This window comes from Dysidea avara, chromosome 3 (assembly GCF_963678975.1).
Source record: "Dysidea avara chromosome 3, odDysAvar1.4, whole genome shotgun sequence".
Classification (NCBI taxonomy): Eukaryota; Metazoa; Porifera; class Demospongiae; order Dictyoceratida; family Dysideidae; genus Dysidea; species Dysidea avara.
The window spans coordinates 13,844,470-13,866,250 of NC_089274.1; the positions used below are offsets into that span (position 1 = coordinate 13,844,470).

The 21,781-nt window shown below is 36.9% G+C and overlaps 1 protein-coding gene across 2 annotated transcripts; it reads left to right on the forward strand.

Annotated features, from left to right (window-relative positions):
* The first annotated feature begins 221 nt into the window (after nt 1–221).
* On the forward strand, nt 222–21,084 carry LOC136249480 (ATP-binding cassette sub-family C member 4-like). 2 transcript variants are annotated; one of them, XM_066041493.1, is made up of 30 exons: nt 296–303; nt 368–474; nt 3,345–3,455; nt 3,798–3,915; nt 4,141–4,431; nt 5,906–5,995; nt 6,054–6,217; nt 7,389–7,514; nt 7,563–7,812; nt 8,971–9,180; nt 9,235–9,282; nt 9,332–9,376; nt 9,436–9,627; nt 9,674–9,768; nt 9,824–9,910; nt 10,677–10,773; nt 10,826–11,179; nt 11,568–11,702; nt 11,758–11,795; nt 11,846–12,096; nt 12,204–12,283; nt 12,333–12,483; nt 12,542–12,772; nt 13,222–13,322; nt 15,484–15,684; nt 15,737–15,892; nt 15,941–16,030; nt 16,167–16,339; nt 17,310–17,415; nt 20,844–21,084. In XM_066041493.1, the coding sequence occupies exons 5-30, from the start codon at nt 4,255–4,257 to the stop codon at nt 21,015–21,017; spliced, it is 3,822 nt and encodes a 1,273-aa protein (XP_065897565.1). In that variant the 5' UTR covers nt 296–303; nt 368–474; nt 3,345–3,455; nt 3,798–3,915; nt 4,141–4,254; the 3' UTR covers nt 21,018–21,084. The 2 variants fall into 2 exon arrangements, with proteins under 2 accessions (XP_065897564.1, XP_065897565.1); XM_066041492.1 differs by having other exon boundaries at nt 222–474.
* Nucleotides 21,085–21,781: the final 697 nt, after the last annotated feature.

Here is a 21,781-nt window from a genome sequence, read left to right on the forward strand (position 1 = left end):
AGTGCTGGTCACTGTAAAGTGCTAATAATAATAAAAATAATAATACCTCGGCTGTCCTCGTCCCCCTGTTGGCCGTCCCCGTCCCGGTTTTACCCTTATTTTCCCCGTCCCCGTCCCGGTTTTACCCCTATTGTCCCCGTCCCCGTCCCTGTCCCCGTCCCCGTCCCTGTCCCCGTCCCGGTTTTACCCCATGATGCGCTTATTCGAAAAAATACCGGTACCAGGTCTATAAGCGCCCCCTCGTGACAGGTGACGAGAGGTCGAGCGAAGAGGTTGCTCGTGACAAGAGGTCTAATCAAAGTGGTACGGAGTCTCAGTCTATACATTGAAGCAAGTCGGTGTAATGATAACTGATGGTGATCGTCAGATTACGAGAGGAGAGCAGGATGCCTCGCTGGATACAGACTTCGTGTTTGAGACACCCGCCAAAGATGCATGGAAGAAAGCAACATTGATTTCTAAACTGTTCTTAAGGTACAGCATGTCATTTAACCAACAAATGTTAGGGTTTCCAGCTCAAATAGGAAGGTGCTTCCTTTTGTTGTTGTTTCTGAAGCAATGTGGAGATTTTCACACAGGCTGACCTATAAAGCAAGCAAGTGTCCTTGTAGCATTGGGTATCAGTATACGTTTAACACACAAAACATACAAAAAGTGGTCAACTGACCAAAAATACCACAAGGCCACTTCAACTAAATTTCTTGTTTCTCGGACCTGACCGACCCACCCGTAAAATTTGTAAATGAAATGTTTTCGTCCAATTTTAAAGATCACGTGTTCGATCATGTGAGTTTGTGACATCAATGTATTGTTGGCCATCCATATCTGCTATGTGTGGGGCGAGCTTGGTTATTACAAGAAGAGTTGTAAAAGCAGACCATGGATGGATTTGTGGTCATTTAGCTATAACCAGAACTACTAGTTTGTTATTGAACACTGTAGTTAAAGGTGTTGCCATAACTTCAGTTTAAAAAAAATTATTACCACCTATTATTATTTTATTTATACCTACCTACCGACCCTCTTTTACACTAGTTTCAGTCCGAGAAACAGAAGATTTAGTTGCATTGGACAGTTTATTCAAAATCATTGTATAGCGTGATCTAAGTTGTATTTCTTACCTTAATGAAGACTTCTACATCTTGTAGTGCTATATAGTACATCCTGTATAGCTGTAATGGGATTGTTGGCCACGTGACCACTTTTTGGATATTTACAGTTGACAGTTTAATAATATATTAGCATTTGCTTGAGGTCAATCTGTGTGAAAATTTTCAGGAACAATGAAAAGAGCTGAGGCATCATCCATTTTGCAGTGGAAATCTGGGATTTTTGGTTGTGTGACCACTTTTTGGATAACTTATGTTATGAATGGTACAGTACTCATTTTGTGTAGTGGGAATCCCCAAACGAAATGGTGTCCCCCATAATGTTGCCACCAAAAATCATAGAGAAATCACCGAATATCTGCTGCTAAAAAGGTGAGACAACCTTTACAAAAGGTCGAATATTGAATTTTAAAAGTTGTTCAGTTAATAGTCTGCCTATCTGCCTGACTATAGTCGCAAGGCTACCATCATTTATGCCATAATACTTAACTCATGTCTGGGAGTGCCTTTTTGGAGTTTGGACAAGTGTGTGCCCTTGCCTAATTTCTTATTAGTATGCTGGTTGTCATCTTCTTTATGCAAAAAAACCATATTCAATTATTGAGGCATTAATTTTCTGTATATTGACACTTTACTTGAGGAACGTGTTGAGATGCCACTCATTTAAAGTGCTTAATACACTACTGCAAGAGGTATTGGAAACCTGTGTAGATGCATCTAATCACTCAAACACAGCGCCTCACCCCCCTTAATGATCTTCTAGTGTGTGACTGTTTTATTGGCTGTTGTATTGCTATTAAGGTACTTCGATCTCTCTGCATAGTTGCACCCCCGATAGAGCCACCTTGCAAGGTAAATTGTTCAAGGGTGCAGTTGTTAGCAAAGCATAAGTACTTCAAATACTTCAAATAATTTTGTGGTGCTTTTATACATGTCTCTAAGGAAAACATCTCATTGCAAAAATTAAGCTATATTATTAAATAAAGAAAGCAATGATTTACCATAAAAGGTAACTACAAGGGAGATTTGTTAGAACACGACATGCCACAAATAAGCTTGTTATTATAGCATAATATTGAGGCTGTACAGCACCTTTTGACTATTCTGGCACGAATATCAGTGGCGTAGGAAGCATGGGTGCTTGAGCACCCATAGTTGCGTAGCTAATGGGTGTCAGCACACTGTACTATATATTACTGAATAGATGGAGATACTCTAATAGAGCAGTCAATGACTCTAATAAAGTGGTCGTGACCTTTTTTTTTTCTTCAGCTTTACTACTGGGCACCCATAAGTTAAATATCTTCCTACGCCCCTGAAGATCAAAAATCAATTATTTTTGTTGATTTTTGAATTCAAAATCGATACATTTACGAGTATATACCGTATTGACCAGTTTATAGCCGTGGCTACTATAACTTTCAGCAAGCAAAACCCTGCGGCTACTATGTGAAGGTGGCTACTATCCAAGGGTGGCTACTATGAGCTTGTGTGGCAGCAGTCTGCAGTGTTTATATGGATTCACGAGTAGTCTCAAATGGCCAGACCTCTTTTTTTTCTTTTTCATTTGGTTTTCCCAACCAAATGAAAAAGGAGATCTGGCCACGCAAGACCCTTGTTTAATCAACTGTCAATACTGTTATTCATTTTAATTTCTCTCAAAAATGCTATTTCCTGGCTTAAAACAACACCTTTGCCTGGTTTCTGCTTCAAACGTGTCTAGTCAACACATGCAACAGTATGTTCAGATACAAGCCACAGCTCTTATCCGAGGGTGGCTCTTATGACAATAATTCTAGGCTGTGGAGCAGCTACTATCTGGGAGCGGATATTATACAAGCCATGGGTATTAACTGGTCAAATACCGTATATGTAAAAACCCTTCCTTAAAAGATAAAATTCATTACTTAGATTTTTATGGTGATTTGTACATAAATTTTTATGGTGAATTGTTGTTGTTTTTTTTGGTTAAAAAAAGGCAGTAATGCAATTTAAAAAACTAAAAAATTTATAAGACTCTTTATGCTGGACTATTAAGTAATCACTTAAGTGTCTTTTTGTGCTGAAAGTGAGCAATCAAAATAAAATTTCTTTGATCGATGTTCACCTTTAGAAGTCAGGTTTGTCTCAGAATATTCCATGTATAAGTTATGTGTCCGTACTGAGTAATTTGTATCTGATACCAGAAATGATTGTCATACATTAACAGACTTATGACTTTCTGTTCTCTACTAGTTGGCTAGACCCACTCATCTGGATAGGGTACAAAAGAGAGTTGAAACAAGATGATCTCTATGCTACTCCTAAAGGAGCTCAATCACAAATTTTAGTGAAGAAATTTAACAAGTTAGTCATCACAATGTTACTTGTTAAGGGACAGTGAAGTTTCAGGGCATCGAGTGATATAAGAACTCGACAATTTTTTGTTATTGTTGTGTGTGTTGTGCTACCTAAAGTTTATTGTAGTGTATAGCGCAAAAGCTTATTAAGAAATTTTTGAGGAATTTGTTTGCTGTTTGTCAAAAAAGATCCCCACTTGAAAATTTTATATTTTTGATAGTCCACAAGAACATTTTGTGAAATAATACTTGATTGTTCAATTTGTCAAGATACTTCTGTGTCAAAAATTTGTGCTATGTAGTATTCTCTTAACACAATGCTCTGCTTAGTAGTGTGTTGTCATTGTAGATACTGGAATGATGAACTCCAGCGCCATAAGAGGGGACTAACACCTCGACTGTGGTTTGCAATATTGCAGTGTTTGAAGTGGCGTCTACTACTACATGGAATCCTATTCTTTATATTTGTTAGTATTGTAACATGCATACATACACTTACGTATGTACGTATGTATGTATGTATGTATGTATGTATGTATGCATGCATGTATGTATGTATGTATGTATGTATGTATGTTGTATGTATGTATGTATGTATGTATGTATGTATGTATGTATGTATGTATCTATGTGTATGTGTGTATGCATGTATGTATGTATGTATAAAGAAAGTGTATGTGTGCTTCCAACAGCTCCTTCCTCAAATTGGCCAGTCCATACTTGTTGGTTATCTGTCTCAATATTTCTGTGAGAAGAATAGTCTGGAAGAGGAGCTGTCTTTACTGAGGGCTTCAAATAATTCTGAAATGGTCGATCAAAAAGAAGAAGATATACAAACAGTCACCAGAAATGCTTACCTCTATGCTGCAGGGATAACTGTGTTGACATTCTTTTCAGTTCTTTTGGGTACATGGGTATTTTATTTTGGTCAAATGAATGGGATGATGTGCCGAATTGTGATGACCATGTCTATTTATTCAAAGGTAAATTTGTATAGTCTATGCAGTAGAAGTTGGACATAGAATTTGCCAAGCTTTATACGTGTATACAGTACATTTATAATGATTCAGTACATATACAAGTACAAGTAATAGGAATTTTAAGTTCAATTGAGTAAATTAAGCTTGTCTGAAGGCATCAGTTGGTCAGTCAGTCATCAGTCAGTCAGCCAGTCATTAATGAATTTTTTTTAGAATTGACCTATTGGAAGGATTTTGGGTCACACTGTACTTTTGGGCCTAACAATACTGCCCAAATGTCATGAAGTTGTGGTTTCTGGTCAATATGTTTTGTGAGATAGGGCATGATCACTAATATACAGTACTAGACTACTGTACTGTATAATATTTTACACAGTTGTGGTTGACAAAAGGTCACGTCTCAGGGAAAAGTGATGTTGAACCGTGAATAAATCAAGCCTGTAGCCTTAACCATGGTCAAATTATACTTGGCTGTAGGTATCAGTTAGTCAGCAGAAAATTCAGCCAATAAAAAAATTTTTAAGAAGAGTTTGGGGTCACTCTGAAAATATTTATGGCATAGGCAGCTCCAGGATTTTTGGTGACTGGTTTCTGATCAAGAGCATAGCTAGATTTTTGGTGAAGACCAAAAAAAATTAAATGTAACTGCTTGCTGAGAATAACTGCCCTCCACTAACTATATCACTGATAGTACATAAAAGTCCCTATTTATAGCTACATAGCTTGCTACACTGCTGCTCTGAATATTGTGACTGCTGTGTTAGAATGATTGATTGCTCTATTAGAGTATCTTGATCTGAATGTGACCGGTTTCCGGAAACCTCCGAAACCTCCGAAACCTCCTGGAGCTGTCCCTGTATAGGCTTGGTTATGTCTAACCAATACTGCCAGCTGTCATGAAGAAAAGGTTTTTGGATGATATTTTTGGGCAAGAAAGCTCGTACGTACCTCCATGATTCCCACTACAGAGTACTACTATACTGTGATACTACTGTACTGTATGATACATTGAAAATTTTGAGTCGTTTAATGTACGGATAATCTCTGCATAGTAATGGCCACATTTTTATTATGGGGGGGGGGGGGGGGGGATTCATGAAATACTTGACCACATTTCCTCCATTAAAATTATAGCCCTATTTTGTGCTTCCTAAAATTTTTAAAAGCAAATTAATTCTGTACGCAGAATTTGAGAATTTACTGTATCTTCAGAAAGAATCAAAAGTGGTACTCAAGTGATTTATTTTCTTACACTTTGAAATTGACAATTTTGTAATACTATACGGTGTCAAAATGCCGTGGCCTTGACAGTGCACACTGCAGGTGTTCATCAGTGTACTTGTATACCCGTGCAACTAAACTCAGTGGTGTAATGAATCATTGATATGAATGTAGGTGAAAAAGATGTTATGATACAGCTTGATGTGTGTACTCTGCTGCTGATATGATGTTTGTATGCACTTGCATATTTTTTCAGGTTTTGAGATTGTCACAGTCCACCATTAGTCAACAGTCTATTGGACGTCTTGTGAACCTTTGCTCCAACGATGTTCAAAAATTTGATATGGTATAGTTATCATTGTTATTAGTACACATGTATGTGTTAGTGTTGTTGTCCACTACAGGGTTTTGACTTTATTCATGAGGTGTGGGCTGTTCCTGTGTTCATTCCTGTTGTTATTTATCTTTTGTGGAGGGAGATCGGTCCAAGCTGTTTACCTGCTTTGGCAATATTTATTTTCTTGCCAATGCTGCAGTATATTAGTACACGCCTTTATGCCAGGTGGAGGTGAGTGTACCATGGGGAATTAATACAGTCAGTCAATCTTATGTTTCCATAGCTACATGTGTACAATTGTGCATACATATTACAGGCCTGCTACATTTAGTGTGTATGTTTGTATGTCACACACCTGTACTAACTATACTTTACCCATGGTAACTACACATATAAAACCTGTGCAGGGCTCATAAGTGTAATAATTGATTATTAAGTTCTTTTCAGGTTTGTTTAGAATTTAAATTTCCTCCAAGATGTTTATCTGTGGCATTTTAATTCTGTGCAAAAACACAATATACATTTTTATTTTGTAAATGTTAGCATGATTGAAATGTAGGGTACACTATTTTTAAAATCATCAAATAAAGATTTATGTTCATATACTAAGCCATTACTCAATCCACCATGAAGTAAAACCAGAGGCAAGATTGCTGTTTTGAGAGAACTCACATTTATTTTAATCCTCTTGAACTCATGATTAAGACTGGTGTAGACTTTCTACTTTGGAAGAAGCAGCAATATCATACCTATTTAAAAAGAGTATGTCTTTAAAAAGGTTTAAAATCCAATATGCATTTACATTAAATCGTAATTGCTGTTAGTGACCACAAATTCATTAATGACAATTCTGGTATGATTTATATTCGTACAGATCTTTGTTCACTTTTTCTAATGGAACACACCCTGGTGTTTGGTTAATCGATGCTCATATGTAGTCTATCTGTCTTCTTTCTATTTCCTGTCATGAGTGTATATGTTTAAACTCTGTTTGCATGGAATAAAGGCCACACACACACGCACGCATGCACACACACACAAACACTACACTACACTTACACTTGGAGACACTTTTGGGCTTGATTCTACCTAACCAATACTGCCATGAAGCTATATTGTAAGACTAATTTCTGTTCAACATTTTTTTTTGAAAAGTGCTAACCTCCACAATCCCCAATATACAGTACTGTTGTACTGTATGATTCAGTGTGCCTTCTTATAGGAGTACGCAATATGTCTGTGACAATATTGTGTTGGGATTTTGTTACATATGCAGTTTTGCTGTTTTGGTCGACATGTCATTAATAGAATTATTGTGTAGGAACTGCGATTAAAGTACTGTTATATTATGAAGTGTATATGTGCATTTCATACTGTGTTGATATGTACATTACTTACACAGGTTAAAGGCAGCTAAAGTGACAGACAAGAGAGTGAGAGTGATGAATGAGATCATCAGTGGTATGAGACTGATCAAGATGTATGCCTGGGAGTGGGCGTTCCATGAACATGTGAAGAAGATCAGAAGGTTAGTGATGAGTTGTATGTTGTACTATCTACTGACTTGTTATGTTAGGAAGGAGAGCAGGATCATCACTCAAGCTAGCATGATCTATGGCTGCAATTTAGCACTCTTTTACAATGCAATAGGAGTACTAAGTTTTATGATCTTCTCAACTTATGCTGGATCAGGAAACACGCTCACTCCAAAGAAAGTGTTCACTAGTTTGATACTTTTGAGCTTTTCCAGACGTTACTTTGTGCAGTTTCTTGTCTACTGTTTATTGAGAACTACAGAAATGTCAGTTTCTCTAAAGAGGATAAAGGTATTAACTGCTATTAACTGGAGTCCATAAGTGCCACAAGGTCCCTGTGGACTTTTGTTGTTAAATGGCCTAATTTATGTGTAGGGCTCTTGTGGTAAAGTGATTAATTGATGATATTATTTGTAATCGATTGATCATGTAGTGTACACACGTCATCAATAAAAACTCTAAATAGTTAGCATGATCTTGGTAGATTAATAATGATCAAGCACAGAGACCACGTCTCTTGACAATCTATCATGATGACACACCCTGTTATTATTGGCCTAGCACTGCACAACAAAAATATGAAATAGTGACACACCCACTTTCTGACTCAAGATACTCTAATACAGCAGTCACCCTAATAGAACAGTCACCCATCTATATCTGTATGCTACAACAAAAAAAAACTGAACAATGGTATTACAGCATAGCTTGGTGGGAAAATCCCTACTTTGGCATTGAACAAAATTAATGATTGTTATAACATGCCAATATAGGGATTTTCCCACTGTAATACCATCACTCTTCTCTTGTTTCACTACTTTTTATCGCTTGGATCCCTACTTCATTTTTAAATCAACAGTTTTTAATGTACTATATCAATTACTAGTGGCCATTATACTACATTGTCAGCTATATATGTTCAACCCATTACACAACATTAAAAAAGAACATTTCCAGATGCAATAAATTCATTCACTACAGAAAATATGGACAATTTCTGTTACAAATGTGGGGAAGCATCATGCACTACCGTGAATTAAAACCTTGCACTGTCAGCAAGAAAAATGGGACGGACAAAGGTATACCTATGATGCGTACATTGTAGATACTACAGTATGCCAAAAGGTACCTGTTGGGCTAAAGCGACGTCTATCAGTGAAAATTAGTCAGTCAGTATTAAACATCTCTTTTAAATTCCATAACAATTTATTGGAAGCATTTTTAGGTACTCTGAAGACACTTTTGGACTTGATCCAAGGTATATTATGAAACTGGTTTCTGGTCAATATTTTTTGTGAGAAAGTGCAAAACCCTACCATACAGTGCTATCTTACTGTATGACAGAGTTGGATGCTTGTTTCAATTCTGGAATCATTTACATGCCTTATTGATCTTCTTTACTCAGCATATCCAGCACATACTAGTAGCAACATTGTGCATGTTTTACAGAACCTGCTACTGCTACCAGAGCTTGGAGGTGCAATAAGTAATCCGAACTGTAATCCAGTTGATGCTACCAACACGTTGCATATCAACAATAAGAGGACTGCTCTTAAGTTAGTCAATGGAGAGACCAAAAATGATAGTGCAGTGGGGTCACTGCCTAATGGATCACCTCCTAGGATTGTAGTCAGTAACCTAACAGCATCCTGGACTCATGTAAGGGGCAGTGTATATATTGCTAGGGTGTGCATTGCTTATGTGTATGTATAGGAAAAAGAGAAACTAGTCCTGAACAATATTAGTTTCACCATTGACCAGGTATGTAAGAGGTACCATTTATATGATGTAATGTAATGCGTTCATCTAGTCAAACAGGTTACTTGCAGTGGTTGGCCCAGTTGGAGCTGGAAAAGTGTGTAGTATCAACTTATGTACTAAATGCTCAAACTATCCATCATACTTTACTACTAGTCATCAATACTTCAGTGTCTACTGAGAGAACTAGAATCATTGGACGGGTCAATAGACATTGAGGGTAGTGTATCTTATGCAAGCCAGGAACCATGGATATTTTCTGGAACTATAAAAGAAAACATTTTATTTGGTGAACCTTTTGATAAACGTTGGTTTAATAGAGTTGTAGAGTGTTGTTCACTTGCCAAAGTGAGGAAGGAGATGTCTACAATGGTAGATGATGTTGTGTTAATAGGATATTGATGAGATGCCATTTGGTGAGGACACGTTAATTGGAGAACGAGGAGTGAACCTTAGTGGTGGTCAGAAGGCTAGAGTGAACCTTGCCAGGTAGAGTACAGGTGTTTTACATGTCAAATATAGTGATGGTAAATGTTGTATGTAGGGCTGTGTATAGGGACAGTGACATCATGTTGTTGGATGATCCTCTGAGTGCAGTAGATGCTGCTGTCAGTAGGCATTTGTTTGATGAGTAAGCTGGTCCATGTGTGTGTACCTTCGTAATGTTGATGCAGTGCATGCAGCACACATGTACGCATTTGTAGTGATGTTTCATATACTGGTAACATATCAAATATGTAGTAATTTAATTGATTACTTATCGATTTTTGGCTCATGTAAAACGCACTGCATTTATTGGATAATTGATATGTATTTATTTTGCAGTGATATTTCATATATAGTGACTAATTGGATAGTTGCAATGAAAAATAAAGCCAGTTTTGTGCTTAGGTTGCAGCTTTTAAACCTGGCTGTATTTGTAGCTCTTCGAAATATGTATCTATGTGTTTACAACCTGGTTTTGCTTGATGAGCTCATTGACATAATACATTCACTACCTCTTATACTTGTACTATCATTCTGTGTCATAAAAACGACATACAACATACTTTTTGATTATTGCATAAGAAATTCTCCACACTATTACAGCTATTTCATCAAAAAAAAATTTTTATATGACATCACATTTTAAATACTTCCGCTGAGGTGAGAGAATTAGGTTTCTGCCCATACTGGTAGGCAGTGACCAAAGTGGCCACCATTTACTTCAGTCAATTTTGGCGACCATTTGTGTTTTTTTACTTTCTTAGTGGATGACTCACTGCTGTGAGTTGTGATCTGTTGTACATTTTTATTGCTTGTGCTATGCATCTTAGTACTTTTCTTAGTTTCTTGTGACCAAGAGTTTATAATCCTAACACATTATGAACTCTTGTTGTGACTTAACCATTTTACAGATGTATTTGTGGAGTATTATCTGACAAGCTAGTTGTCTTAGTAACTCATCAGTTACAATATGCTCAACATGCCAACTCCATCCTAGTAATAAAGGAGGTTTGTGACATGTTCATTGTTCATATATACAATGATTTGTCTGTATTTACAGGGTTGTGTGCAGGGATACGGCAACTATGCACAGCTAACATCAAGTGGACTGGATCCCACTGAACTGTTTGATGATATAGAACAGGATATTACTAAACCACCAGATATTGTAGTAGATGAATCTGAAGATATACTAGATATAGGCCAAGAGTCTGAATCTGGTAGAGGTCAAGATAACGTACACCTCTTACCAGTAGAGAGAGCTAAGAGACGTGTGAGATTAGGACACTCAGAAAGTGATGAAACAAGTGTTGACCTGAAATTAGAGGAACAATCCTTGTATACCACACCATCGTTATACTCTCTCATATCAGTCCATGATGATATTGAATCTATAAGAAGAAGAAAACCTGAAGTATGTAGCAATAGTTTATAGTATGCACACATTGAGCTGAGTCCTGAAACTTAAAAGTACATTTTATGCAAGAGAAATAGCTGTATACAGCCAACCAGATGATGACAGTATGGTATGAAGAATAGACATGTGTGGTTTGGCTGCGTTATAAGCTTGGACAGGTTAGTACCACTTTATGGTAATGTAGGGTGAAAACTTTCAAATTGATTGGTCATAAATAAAGTGGCCACTACATTTGAAAGGTTTTGAAATATTTTTAGCCTGTCAAGCAGTACTATACAAAATGAGCCAATTTTCAAGAACTTGTGTCATTCCATCCATGAGGTTTTTGAGGACTCAGCTCAACGTCTACATACACTAGTACCAATACTCTATATACGTAACTTAGAATGCACATAACGTGGTGCCAGAGGAAGAGAGAGCTCATGGAACAATTTCAACTACGACCTACTTCACTTATGTCAAGGCTGGAGGAAATGCAATACTAGTGTTCCTTCTTATTGCAGTGTTTCTAGCATCCCAGGTATTTATTACCCACATGTAATGTATCACTCCCATCATGTAGTGTTTCCATATAGGGTAGTATTGTCACCACTACTTGGTGGGTGTCAAGATGGTAAGGAATTGATTTTTTTTCCTTATCTGTTATTAAAGCTTTTTGTTCAGGTCGAGTGAGGGTGGATCTTGTTCTCCACAACTTGAGAATGTTACATTTAATGACACTAGTAATTTTGACTTGACCACTAACCAGTGGATTGGAATATTTGGAGCACTTCTAGGAGGATCAGTGTTAATTACAGTGTTTAAATCAATATTTGCTTACATCATTTGTTTGAATGCATCTCGCAACTTACACAATAAAATGTTCAAATCAGTCCTACGAGCACCGATATTGTTCTTTGACACTAATCCAGTAGGTAAGGAATAAATTGCTGTTTGATTTGAAGATTTATGCATACAGTAGTGTTGTTTTCTTGTATGCTTTGAAATTAATTGCACTTCGCTCTTTCTTTTTAAAATGTAGGTCGCATTCTAAACAGATTCTCGGCCGACACTGGACTAATGGATAGTCTTCTACCAAACCTGTTTGTACATTTCTTTTCTGTTAGTATCACCAGTAACTGTTTGTGTTGTTAAATGTATTATTTTACAGCTGCTGTTAGATGTTTTGTCTGCTGTGTTAGTTGCATGTGTGGCCAACTATTGGCTCATAATTCCTGCTATTGCTATTGTTACACTACTTGTGCTCTTACGTCATTACTTCCTACATGCCTCTAGAGATGTACAAAGGATTGAATCAATAGGTAATAGAAAATTTATAAGTGTATGGTGAAATATTGTCTGTGTTTGTCATATATGCAGCTCGTAGTCCACTCTATTCACACATCTCAGCCACAGTTCAGGGGTTAACTACCATTAGAGCTTACAAGGAACAGAACAGATTTGTTAACAAGTTACATTTTTATCAGAATGAGCACAGCAAGGGATGGCATGTGAAGATTGCTATATCTCGTTGGTTTGGATTAAGAGTTGACACTATTGGAGGATTGTTTATTGTCGTTGTAATGTTTGTTTCTATTCCACTTGCAGATAGTAAGTATAGTATTTCATATATGTGTGTATACTATACGTAAGTCTCATTATGTACACTTAATGATGTGTTCACATAAACTGAGCTCAAAGTTTGCCACTGCTAATCGAATTATTTCATAGTCAAAACAGTCAAAACATATCTAACATATCATAACAGTCAAAACATTTCTAATGTCTTTTATATTTCCATGCTCCTTGGGTACAAAGCAAGTTCTAATTATTTTGCACCTAGTACCATAAACGATATAATTCTATCTTCATTAGAGGTGAACCCAGTGTTTGCAAGCATGCCAGTCTGAATATGTGGATTGCTAGTGTAAAAGCAAACTACAAACACAAAGCTAGGAAATCCAAAACATTTGTTTTAACACATTGTAGCTAACTGTGGTTTAAATGTTATGCACACATGATTATTAATATGACCGCCTGCTTAAAAAATTTGCTTATAGATATTGATCCAGCACTTGTGGGCCTGTCACTGTTTTATGCTATAAGGTTAACTGGACTACTTCAATTCACGATACGTACAAGTGCTGATGTGGAGAATCTGGTAAGGAAGAGTTTAGTGGCATGTTTAATTGTGTGACCAGTTGAAATGAAGTGAAGCAACCGCCAGTAGTTGATAGTTGTGGCACTTCTTGAGACGTGCAATTAACTGTATGGTATATCTAGAGTCAACTATCAATTATCGGGCAATATGGTTTTCGAACAGCTGCCACTCACTTCATGGAAATCCAACAGCTTAGGTTATTGTACCACAAAGTACACTAAGCAGCAATTATCCTCTAATAATCAGGTATGTAGGATTAATAGCGCGGGAGCTGCAGCTAATAGTATGCTTGGTCCGATAAATTCCATGTTCAAACAAAACTATCCATTTGCGAAAATTGTGTTTTACTACCAGAAAACAGTGCCCAATTTTTTTCAAATTTATATATAATATACCTGTTTTCATTAGCTATCAATGACCAAAAAATGGTTTCAATATCTTTAGCAGAGAGGGAGTACAAGCCTTACAATATTTGGCGGTATTTTCAGATGTCTTCCATTTTTTATTTAGCCATGCCCACCAGTAGATTTTATGCTTCTGCAAGAAATGCACCACCATTAAAGCATAGAAACTTGTAAACAAGCACCTTGCATGTGTAGAACTGTACTGTGGAGTTGATTTCAAAGATATTTTCGTTGGTGTATTGCATTTTTAGCTTCTACATGAAGGAGATGCAAAAAAGTGAAAAATGAAGTAACGAGAAGCAACCTCCTGACAATCCCTACTGTATATGTTAGTCTAGGTGGCCCATCACAAATACCATCATAAAAACGAGGGGCTCTCTTTTCTACCTTATATGGGTGCACAAATATGTATACTATTGTCGAAATTCTGCTACTTTATGCTCCCATGTAAGGTAGATAAAGCAATCCCCTTTAAATTTTATGGTTGTATTTGTGGTGGGCAACCTAGACGGATGGTCAGGAGGTTGCTTCTCGTTACTTCATTATTTTTCTTCACTTTTTTGCATCATCATGTAGGAGCTAAAAATGCAATACACTAACGAAAATATCTTTGAAATCAACTCCACAGTACAGTTCTACACATGCAAGGTGCTTGTTTACAAGTTTCAGTGCTTTAATAGTGGTGCATTTCTTGCAGAAGCATAAAATCTACTGGTGGGCATGACTAAATAAAAAATGGAAGGAATCTGAAAATACCCCCAAATAGTGTAAGGCTTGTACTCCCTCTCTGCTAAAGATATTGAAACCATTTTTTGGTCATTGATAGCTAATGAACACAGGTATATCATATATAAATTTGAAAAAAATTGGGCATTGTTTTCTGTTAGTAAAACACAATGTTCGTAAATGCTTGAACATGGAATTTATTGGACCAACACAGAAATATTGATTTTAGTATCTCACGAGATGCTAAATTAATTCGAGCTCCACAGGAAGGACTGGATGAAACTTGCTACTTAGCCAGATCATATCCAGAGTTGTTAAAGTTAAAAAGTACGCACATGAAAATGTTGATGCTCTTCACCCAGATAGTGAGATGTCTCAGATCCTTTCCAGACTAACAGCATAGATAGTCTATGCATCCAACCTTATCACAATACTGTGAAGAAGAATTGGTTTTTCTTGTCTTGGCTGGTAGGGCAGCTTTAATTTGAAAATTTGTGTTTTGTTTTCTGATTTTTAAAAGAAAGCAACCCTGTTCCGGGAACCCAGTGAATCATTTGCTTATAACTGTGTATATATACTTTTTGACTACAATAATTCTAGATAATATCAAGCCAAGTAGTAAGTTTTATCCGGTCCTTTGTGTGGAGCATGAAATTTTAATAATAAATTTTGCATCTCGTGAGATACTAAAATCAATATTTCTGTGAAGACAACAATCGTGCCCCCAGTTTCATGGTAGATCTAGCAGTGGGATACTACCATGAACATCCCACAGTGGTAGGGAGGGATCAATTTGTAAAAGTTGATTTTTTGGATTGCAGACCCTACAAAGTGTCAGCAAAGGGAGGCAATGAATCAACTTTACTGGGTTACTTTCTAGCTGTACTCACTCTACAGTAAAGTATTTTGTGGTCTTGCCATCTAAGCAATGTGTCTATGATAGTCTTCTAGAGTGCAAACTTTGGTTATCTGTACTAACGTACGTATACATATGGTGACATGAATACATGAAGTTTGTTATTGTACTTTAGCTTGTATCAGTTGAGAGAGTTATGGGATATGGTAAACTGGAGTCTGAGGCAGAATTGTTAACTGAACCAAAAGAGAAGGCACCTTCTCTGGAGTGGCCTATAAAAGGAATAATTCAATTTGAAAATGTTAAATTCAAATATGCCCCACACTACCCTTATGTATTGAAGTCTATATCACTTAAAATACAATCTGGTGAAAAGGTTAGAGTTATGGAATGATTTGTAAATAGATAACATGTAAATGCACCTGTAGGTTGGTGTTGTGGGTAGGACTGGAGCTGGCAAGTCTTCATTGCTATCAGCATTGTTTAGGTTAGCAGAACCAGAAGGAGTGTTTGAAATTGATGGAATACAAATAACTGAGATAGGATTACATGATCTTCGTAAGAAAATGTCAATTATTCCACAGGTAATGTCACAGTACAGCAAGTCTGAGACTAGCTGATGTATTATACAGGACCCAGTGTTGTTCAGTGGAAGTGTGAGGTATAACTTGGATCCATTTAAAGAACACCGAGATGACCAACTATGGAATGCTTTAGAAGAGGTGCATACTTTCACGTAATGTGCTTGCTGATTCATCAACTAGTAAATTTAAATCGTCAACACCGGTAGCTTGTCAACAACTACTGTATATCATTACTGGCATACAAAATAATTACTTAGTTTTTTATATACCACAGGTACAACTAAAGGATGTAGTGTCCAGTTTAGATAAAGGATTAGATGCTGAAGTGTCTGAAGGTGGTTCTAACTTTAGTGTAGGCCAACGACAGTTGATGTGTTTGGCAAGAGCATTATTAAGGAAGAATAAGATTCTTGTCATTGATGAGGCGACTGCTAATGTTGACCTAATGTAAGTGTAATGGTACTGACTCAATGCCATACTTGTAAGAATGATTCTTGAATGTAGTGTATATACTATAGGGATCACGGAGGTTTGCTCATTCTGACAAAAATATAGTGACCAGAAACGTTACCTTCTCAGCACCTTGGTGAGGTATTACCAAACCCAAAATTTCCTTCAGTACCAAAATTTTTCCAACAAGTTGCTATGAATTTTTTTTTTTAAATGAATGACTGACTGACTGACTTACTAACTAAAAACCTAACTAACTGATACCTTCAGATAAGCACAACTCTATAACGGCTAAGGCCATGGGCTTGGTTTTCTTTCACTGCTTCATCTGACAGGCACCATGTAGCAGCATACCGCAGTACATATATTACATGTATCATGGACTTAACATTGTCCTCCTTTGTGTATCATTAACTTTCTTTTTGCTGACAGGGTGATTCACGGTAGTGCATAATGGTTTCCCTGTACTGTAGTTATCATTTTATAATGGAAATTGTCTGTATTTTCCATAGTGATTGCAGGGACACTTCTGGTATCGTTCTTCATTTTTATCACTGTGTAATGGACAGAACATAGCTGAAAATGATATGTAACTGCTGCTTCTATTAATAGTTGGGGCGCATGCTCAGATTTAATATTAATTTTTAATTACTGGTGCTCTTCTTTTTTCTGATGCAGACTTCCACCAGACATGTATAGTTATGTTGCAAAAAGTGAACAAGTTCAATTAGGGATCATAGAAATAAGGTTGCCTATGTACACTAGTGAAATTTCAATCCTAAGGCTATAGATTGAAGTGGAGATTAAATGTCCACTAGTATATGTGCAGGTGTCCCTTGTTTTACTACTTTTTATTCCTTATGCATTTGTAAATGTTATAGATCTTTTGGATATTAAACTACGTATGTATTCAACTGTATATGGTGCTAATGCTAGTATTTGACTATAATTAGTTTTCTCTTTACAGAACTGATGGTATTATTCAGGAGATGATCCGTAGCAAGTTCAACCATTGTACTATACTGACTATTGCTCACCGACTAGAGACAATAATGGACTCTGATAGGATATTAGTAAGTGCAATTAGCTACTACTTAGATTCCAGGCCTTAATTTAATTTTTAAGGTGTCGAGGACAAATGTCCTTACATAGTCACAAATGTACAGACATAGAGTCAAGTTGTACAGACATGAGCTAGAGGAGCACTTTACACTGCTGGAATTGGAATAGGGAATTTTCATTGAAAGCTTTGAGGTTAAATACAACCACATAGCTGCAACATATCACCAGGCTGTGGTCATTACTGCTGCTGGTGATAGCAGTACACAAAGGGGAGGTGGCATTGGTAAATCCTTGGGTTGGGAAAATGTAGATCTCCTAGCAACCAAGTGACAGTTATTGTTAGCACTACAAACAAACATGTACACATCAGCTTTTATTGTACCACTATTGGTTTTACAAGGACATGTGTGTCTGCCCAAAACTAATTATGTGCAGACATTATGCTATTTGTGCAGATTTTGTTGGGCAATTGGAAACAGTGGAAATGGAAATGGAAAGTGGAAATGGTCAAATCGTCATATAAATGTACCCTTGGGCAAAACCTTTGTTTAATGGCCACCTCTTAACGACCACCTTCTTATAAAGACCACCGCTATACAAAGACCACATTGTAATTTAATCTCCAAGATAGCTAAGGACCACTTCGTGGTCACCTTTGATAAAGACCACCTCTTTTTTTACATGGTAATATTTGGTAAGCTTCAAACATGTATTTCATGACTCATATTAATGTCATCTCTTTGTCCATACTTCACTCAAGTCATATACCATCACTAGCATAGGTATGGTACCATGCAAAAGTATATTCCATGCAAGTGAAATGTAGCTAGTACACTACAATTTACTGTATCAACTAAAAATTAGGTCTCATGGGAGCACTGTAAATTGATGGTATGACTCCTTCGGTCAATTAGTATGCAAGATGATGACCTTAAGAGCCTAGTCCTTTTAGTTGTATAGATAAAGCGGTCATGACGTTTGGAACCTAGCTATTATTGCAATGTGAAAGGTGGTCTTTGTAAAGAGGTGATCTTTCTAAAAGGTGACCATGAAGTGGTCAGTATGCCTTAACCATCTTTGAGATCTAATTACAATGTGGTCTTTGTACAGAGGTGGTCTTTATAAGAAGGTGGTCTTTAAGAGGTGGCCACTAAACAAGGGTTTTACTCTAGGGTGCATTTATAGATGCCCATTTGACCATTTCTGTTTTCCATTTTCCGTTTCTGGTTTCCATTTCCACTGTTTCTAATTGCCCGATTTTGTTAGCCTGGATTCACATCCACAGTTATGTGATAAAAGCCATACAGCAGGTTTTTTTTTGTCATGAAGACTTTATTTTCATGAGCAGTGGTTTGTTGCAGTATTCAAATTTGCAATTATTTTAATGCACGTGTTTTCATGTCTTCTTGCTCCAGTAACTCTATGCATAATTGTGCCACCATAAAGTGAGAACAAACTGAATGTCTTGAGAAAATGTGCAGTAAGTGTCCCACTACCCGGCTACTGTTGAGTTGCTGTGCAGTACAGCCACATGCATATTCTGATGCGAGAAAACTCCTCACCAATAGCAGTTGTCAAAATGTCTTCAGAAATGTGGTAGCCATGCATGTAAAAGCTTAAAACAATGCTTCCTTCCAACACATATGTAATAATTAAATTCAGTGGATTTTATTTTTGTGGAAAGACTAGTTTTGTTTGCAGAAATTTGTGTAGCAGTCTTAAGATTCGTGATGAATTATGGACATGGTAAAATCCCGCTATACAGTATATCTTTGACATATAAATTGTGTGGAAATCCTATTGTCAGATATATAGTCCCTGTAGTTCCTTACCAAAAATATATGCTCCAATTTGCTTTTTCTGTACAAGCTATTGCCAAAGCAGGGGCATAGTTTCCAAGGGTTTCAGGAACCCCCCCTTTGAAATCTATTCAAATATAGACTTCTATGGCAGCAGAACTATTGAGTTTGGCAGCACAAATTTTAAGTGAGTGAGTAACACTGTGCAGTATAATGCAGTAGTACGTGCAAATCCTACATTCATCACTCAGGGAAGCATCTACAGAGGGGATATGAGCCCTGTTCAATGTGAAAGTTTTTTACAAGATCATGATACTCTAATGGAGCAGTCAGATATTGTATTTGTTAGCTGCACTCAAGTGGTGCAACGACCAATTTTGAAAATAAGAACTGCAACATCGTTTTAGAGCAGCAAGTAGTGGACAAATTTGAATACTCACCACATAGATTTTTGAAACTAAGGTAATATCTTGTCCTAAAGAATATTATGAATTGTTTTAAAGCTTGTGGAAGCATTGTAAGCAGCTATACAGCCAATCATCATTCTCCAGGTGCACTGTCATTTCCCTGGTATGCCATGAATTATAACTTTTTGAAGTATAATGAATTTTGTCTTTTGGGCAAGTTTCAGAGCCTTCAAAAGCCATCCGTATAGTTGTTTACATTATTTAATGGAAAATTGTCTATTTTGAAGTGGCAGTCACTTGGATTTCTGGTCTAGAGTGTATCTTTCAAAGCTCCATTGCAGCACAATCTGTAAATGATACTTGGTACTCTAGCAATGCAGTCACCAAAATTACAACCATTCAAATGGATTGAATGTACATTTAATATAGAGCTTGGAAATAAGATTTCAACTTGGTCACTGCATGATATACAGCATTCTGGAGTTATGGTGTTCAGAAAAAAGTCAGTACTTCGTGGATGTTTGTGATGTCCTGCACAATTGGGAATGATGTAGCTAGAGTACTGAAGTACATGTACAGGAATTTTATTTCCAATGGGAAGAATATATATTGTAAACATATAAATGCAGGACAAGCCGACAAAACTGAGTGTGTATTTATAGTGCTAGTCTGCAGCTTTTTTAGTCAGGATGAATCCTTTTTTCATTTAAAGTTTTTTCAGTGAATTTATGTGTGCATGTGTATTCCCACTAGCTGGCCCAAGAGTTATAGTACTAATTCATACACGAAATATAAGTTGTGAACCACTGAAATATTTAAAACTTCTCAGTGGCTGGAGCTATGCCCCCAGGCCCCCGCATCAGTACTACTGTTGGAAATCCCTTTGAAAAATCCTCACTATAATACATATTTTTTTGTAAAGGTGTTATATAGCTCTGTGTGTTACACATACATAACCTCCATACTGACTATCTGAATACTTTGCTCACTCATTCCACTGTCTCAAAATAGTATGAACTTGATAAACCTATAGGTAGCGTAAAGTGTGGCCATCAGTTTCGTAGGCATTCCGTCCATTATTTTTTTATCACTCCCTTAATTTGAAGTATTCGTTATATTCTTGTTGCTTCTGTAATGCTTCATGATTAACATGTTAAAGTGAATCCAGACTATACCAACCTAGTGTGTAGATTAAGGGGCATACTTACCTAGTGTATCATTTGCTTTGTACAGGTGTTGTCTTCTGGTAAAGTGATAGAATTTGATACACCATTCAACCTAGTACAGTCTCCTCAGTCAGTATTCAGATCAATGGTGGACAAAACTGGTCCATTAGAATCAGACAAGTTGAAGAAAATTGCAAAACAGAAAAGTTCAAATTTGGCAATGTATAGTACATATTTATAACAATTACTGTATTGATTTTATTTATGAATTTAGCATCAAGCCAGTCGGCAATGCTGTTTATTTCTGACTGATGAACAAACATGATGTATGTACACAAGAACAACCACACACATATACAGACACATTCACAAGAAGAAACAATTGCAAACATATGCAGAATTGCAGATACGAAAGATAACTGCACATATAAGAGCACATGGACATGAGCATGTAGCTAACGACCTTTTTTTTTGTCTTCATGTACTACCAAAAATCCTGGAGCTGCACTCTTGCATGAGTCTGGTCCACATTGCTGGTAGTGTTTGAGGTCTCACTCCTAAAATTGTTCAGAGGTTGGCATCTCTGCCTTCACTGATGTAAATAATTGAATCGGCACTACACTAAAGTCCATGGTGGCCGGCAACAAGGGTGACAAAAGCTATGATTCGTGCACGCACGCTTTAGCAAAAAAGGGAGTCCGTTTCACCTAAAAAACACGGCTAACTGACTCAAATCATTCTCAAAATAGGCACACAGTGTAGCTGAAAGCGAGCTTTTTGGCGTACGTTCTCTTCAAATTCTTTACCGCTGGGTCAACGTTTTCTATTTTGCTTCCTCAATCACAAACTATACACTCTACAGAATGATATCTATTATATATATTATTATCCTTACTTCCATTTTCGCTTACTGGACCTGCCATTTTGTAGTCTGGCGGCGCCCGCCCCTTCGCATAGAGTAAGGGTCTGGTTTGCTTAGTATCACCGAGTTGTTCTGGAGGAATT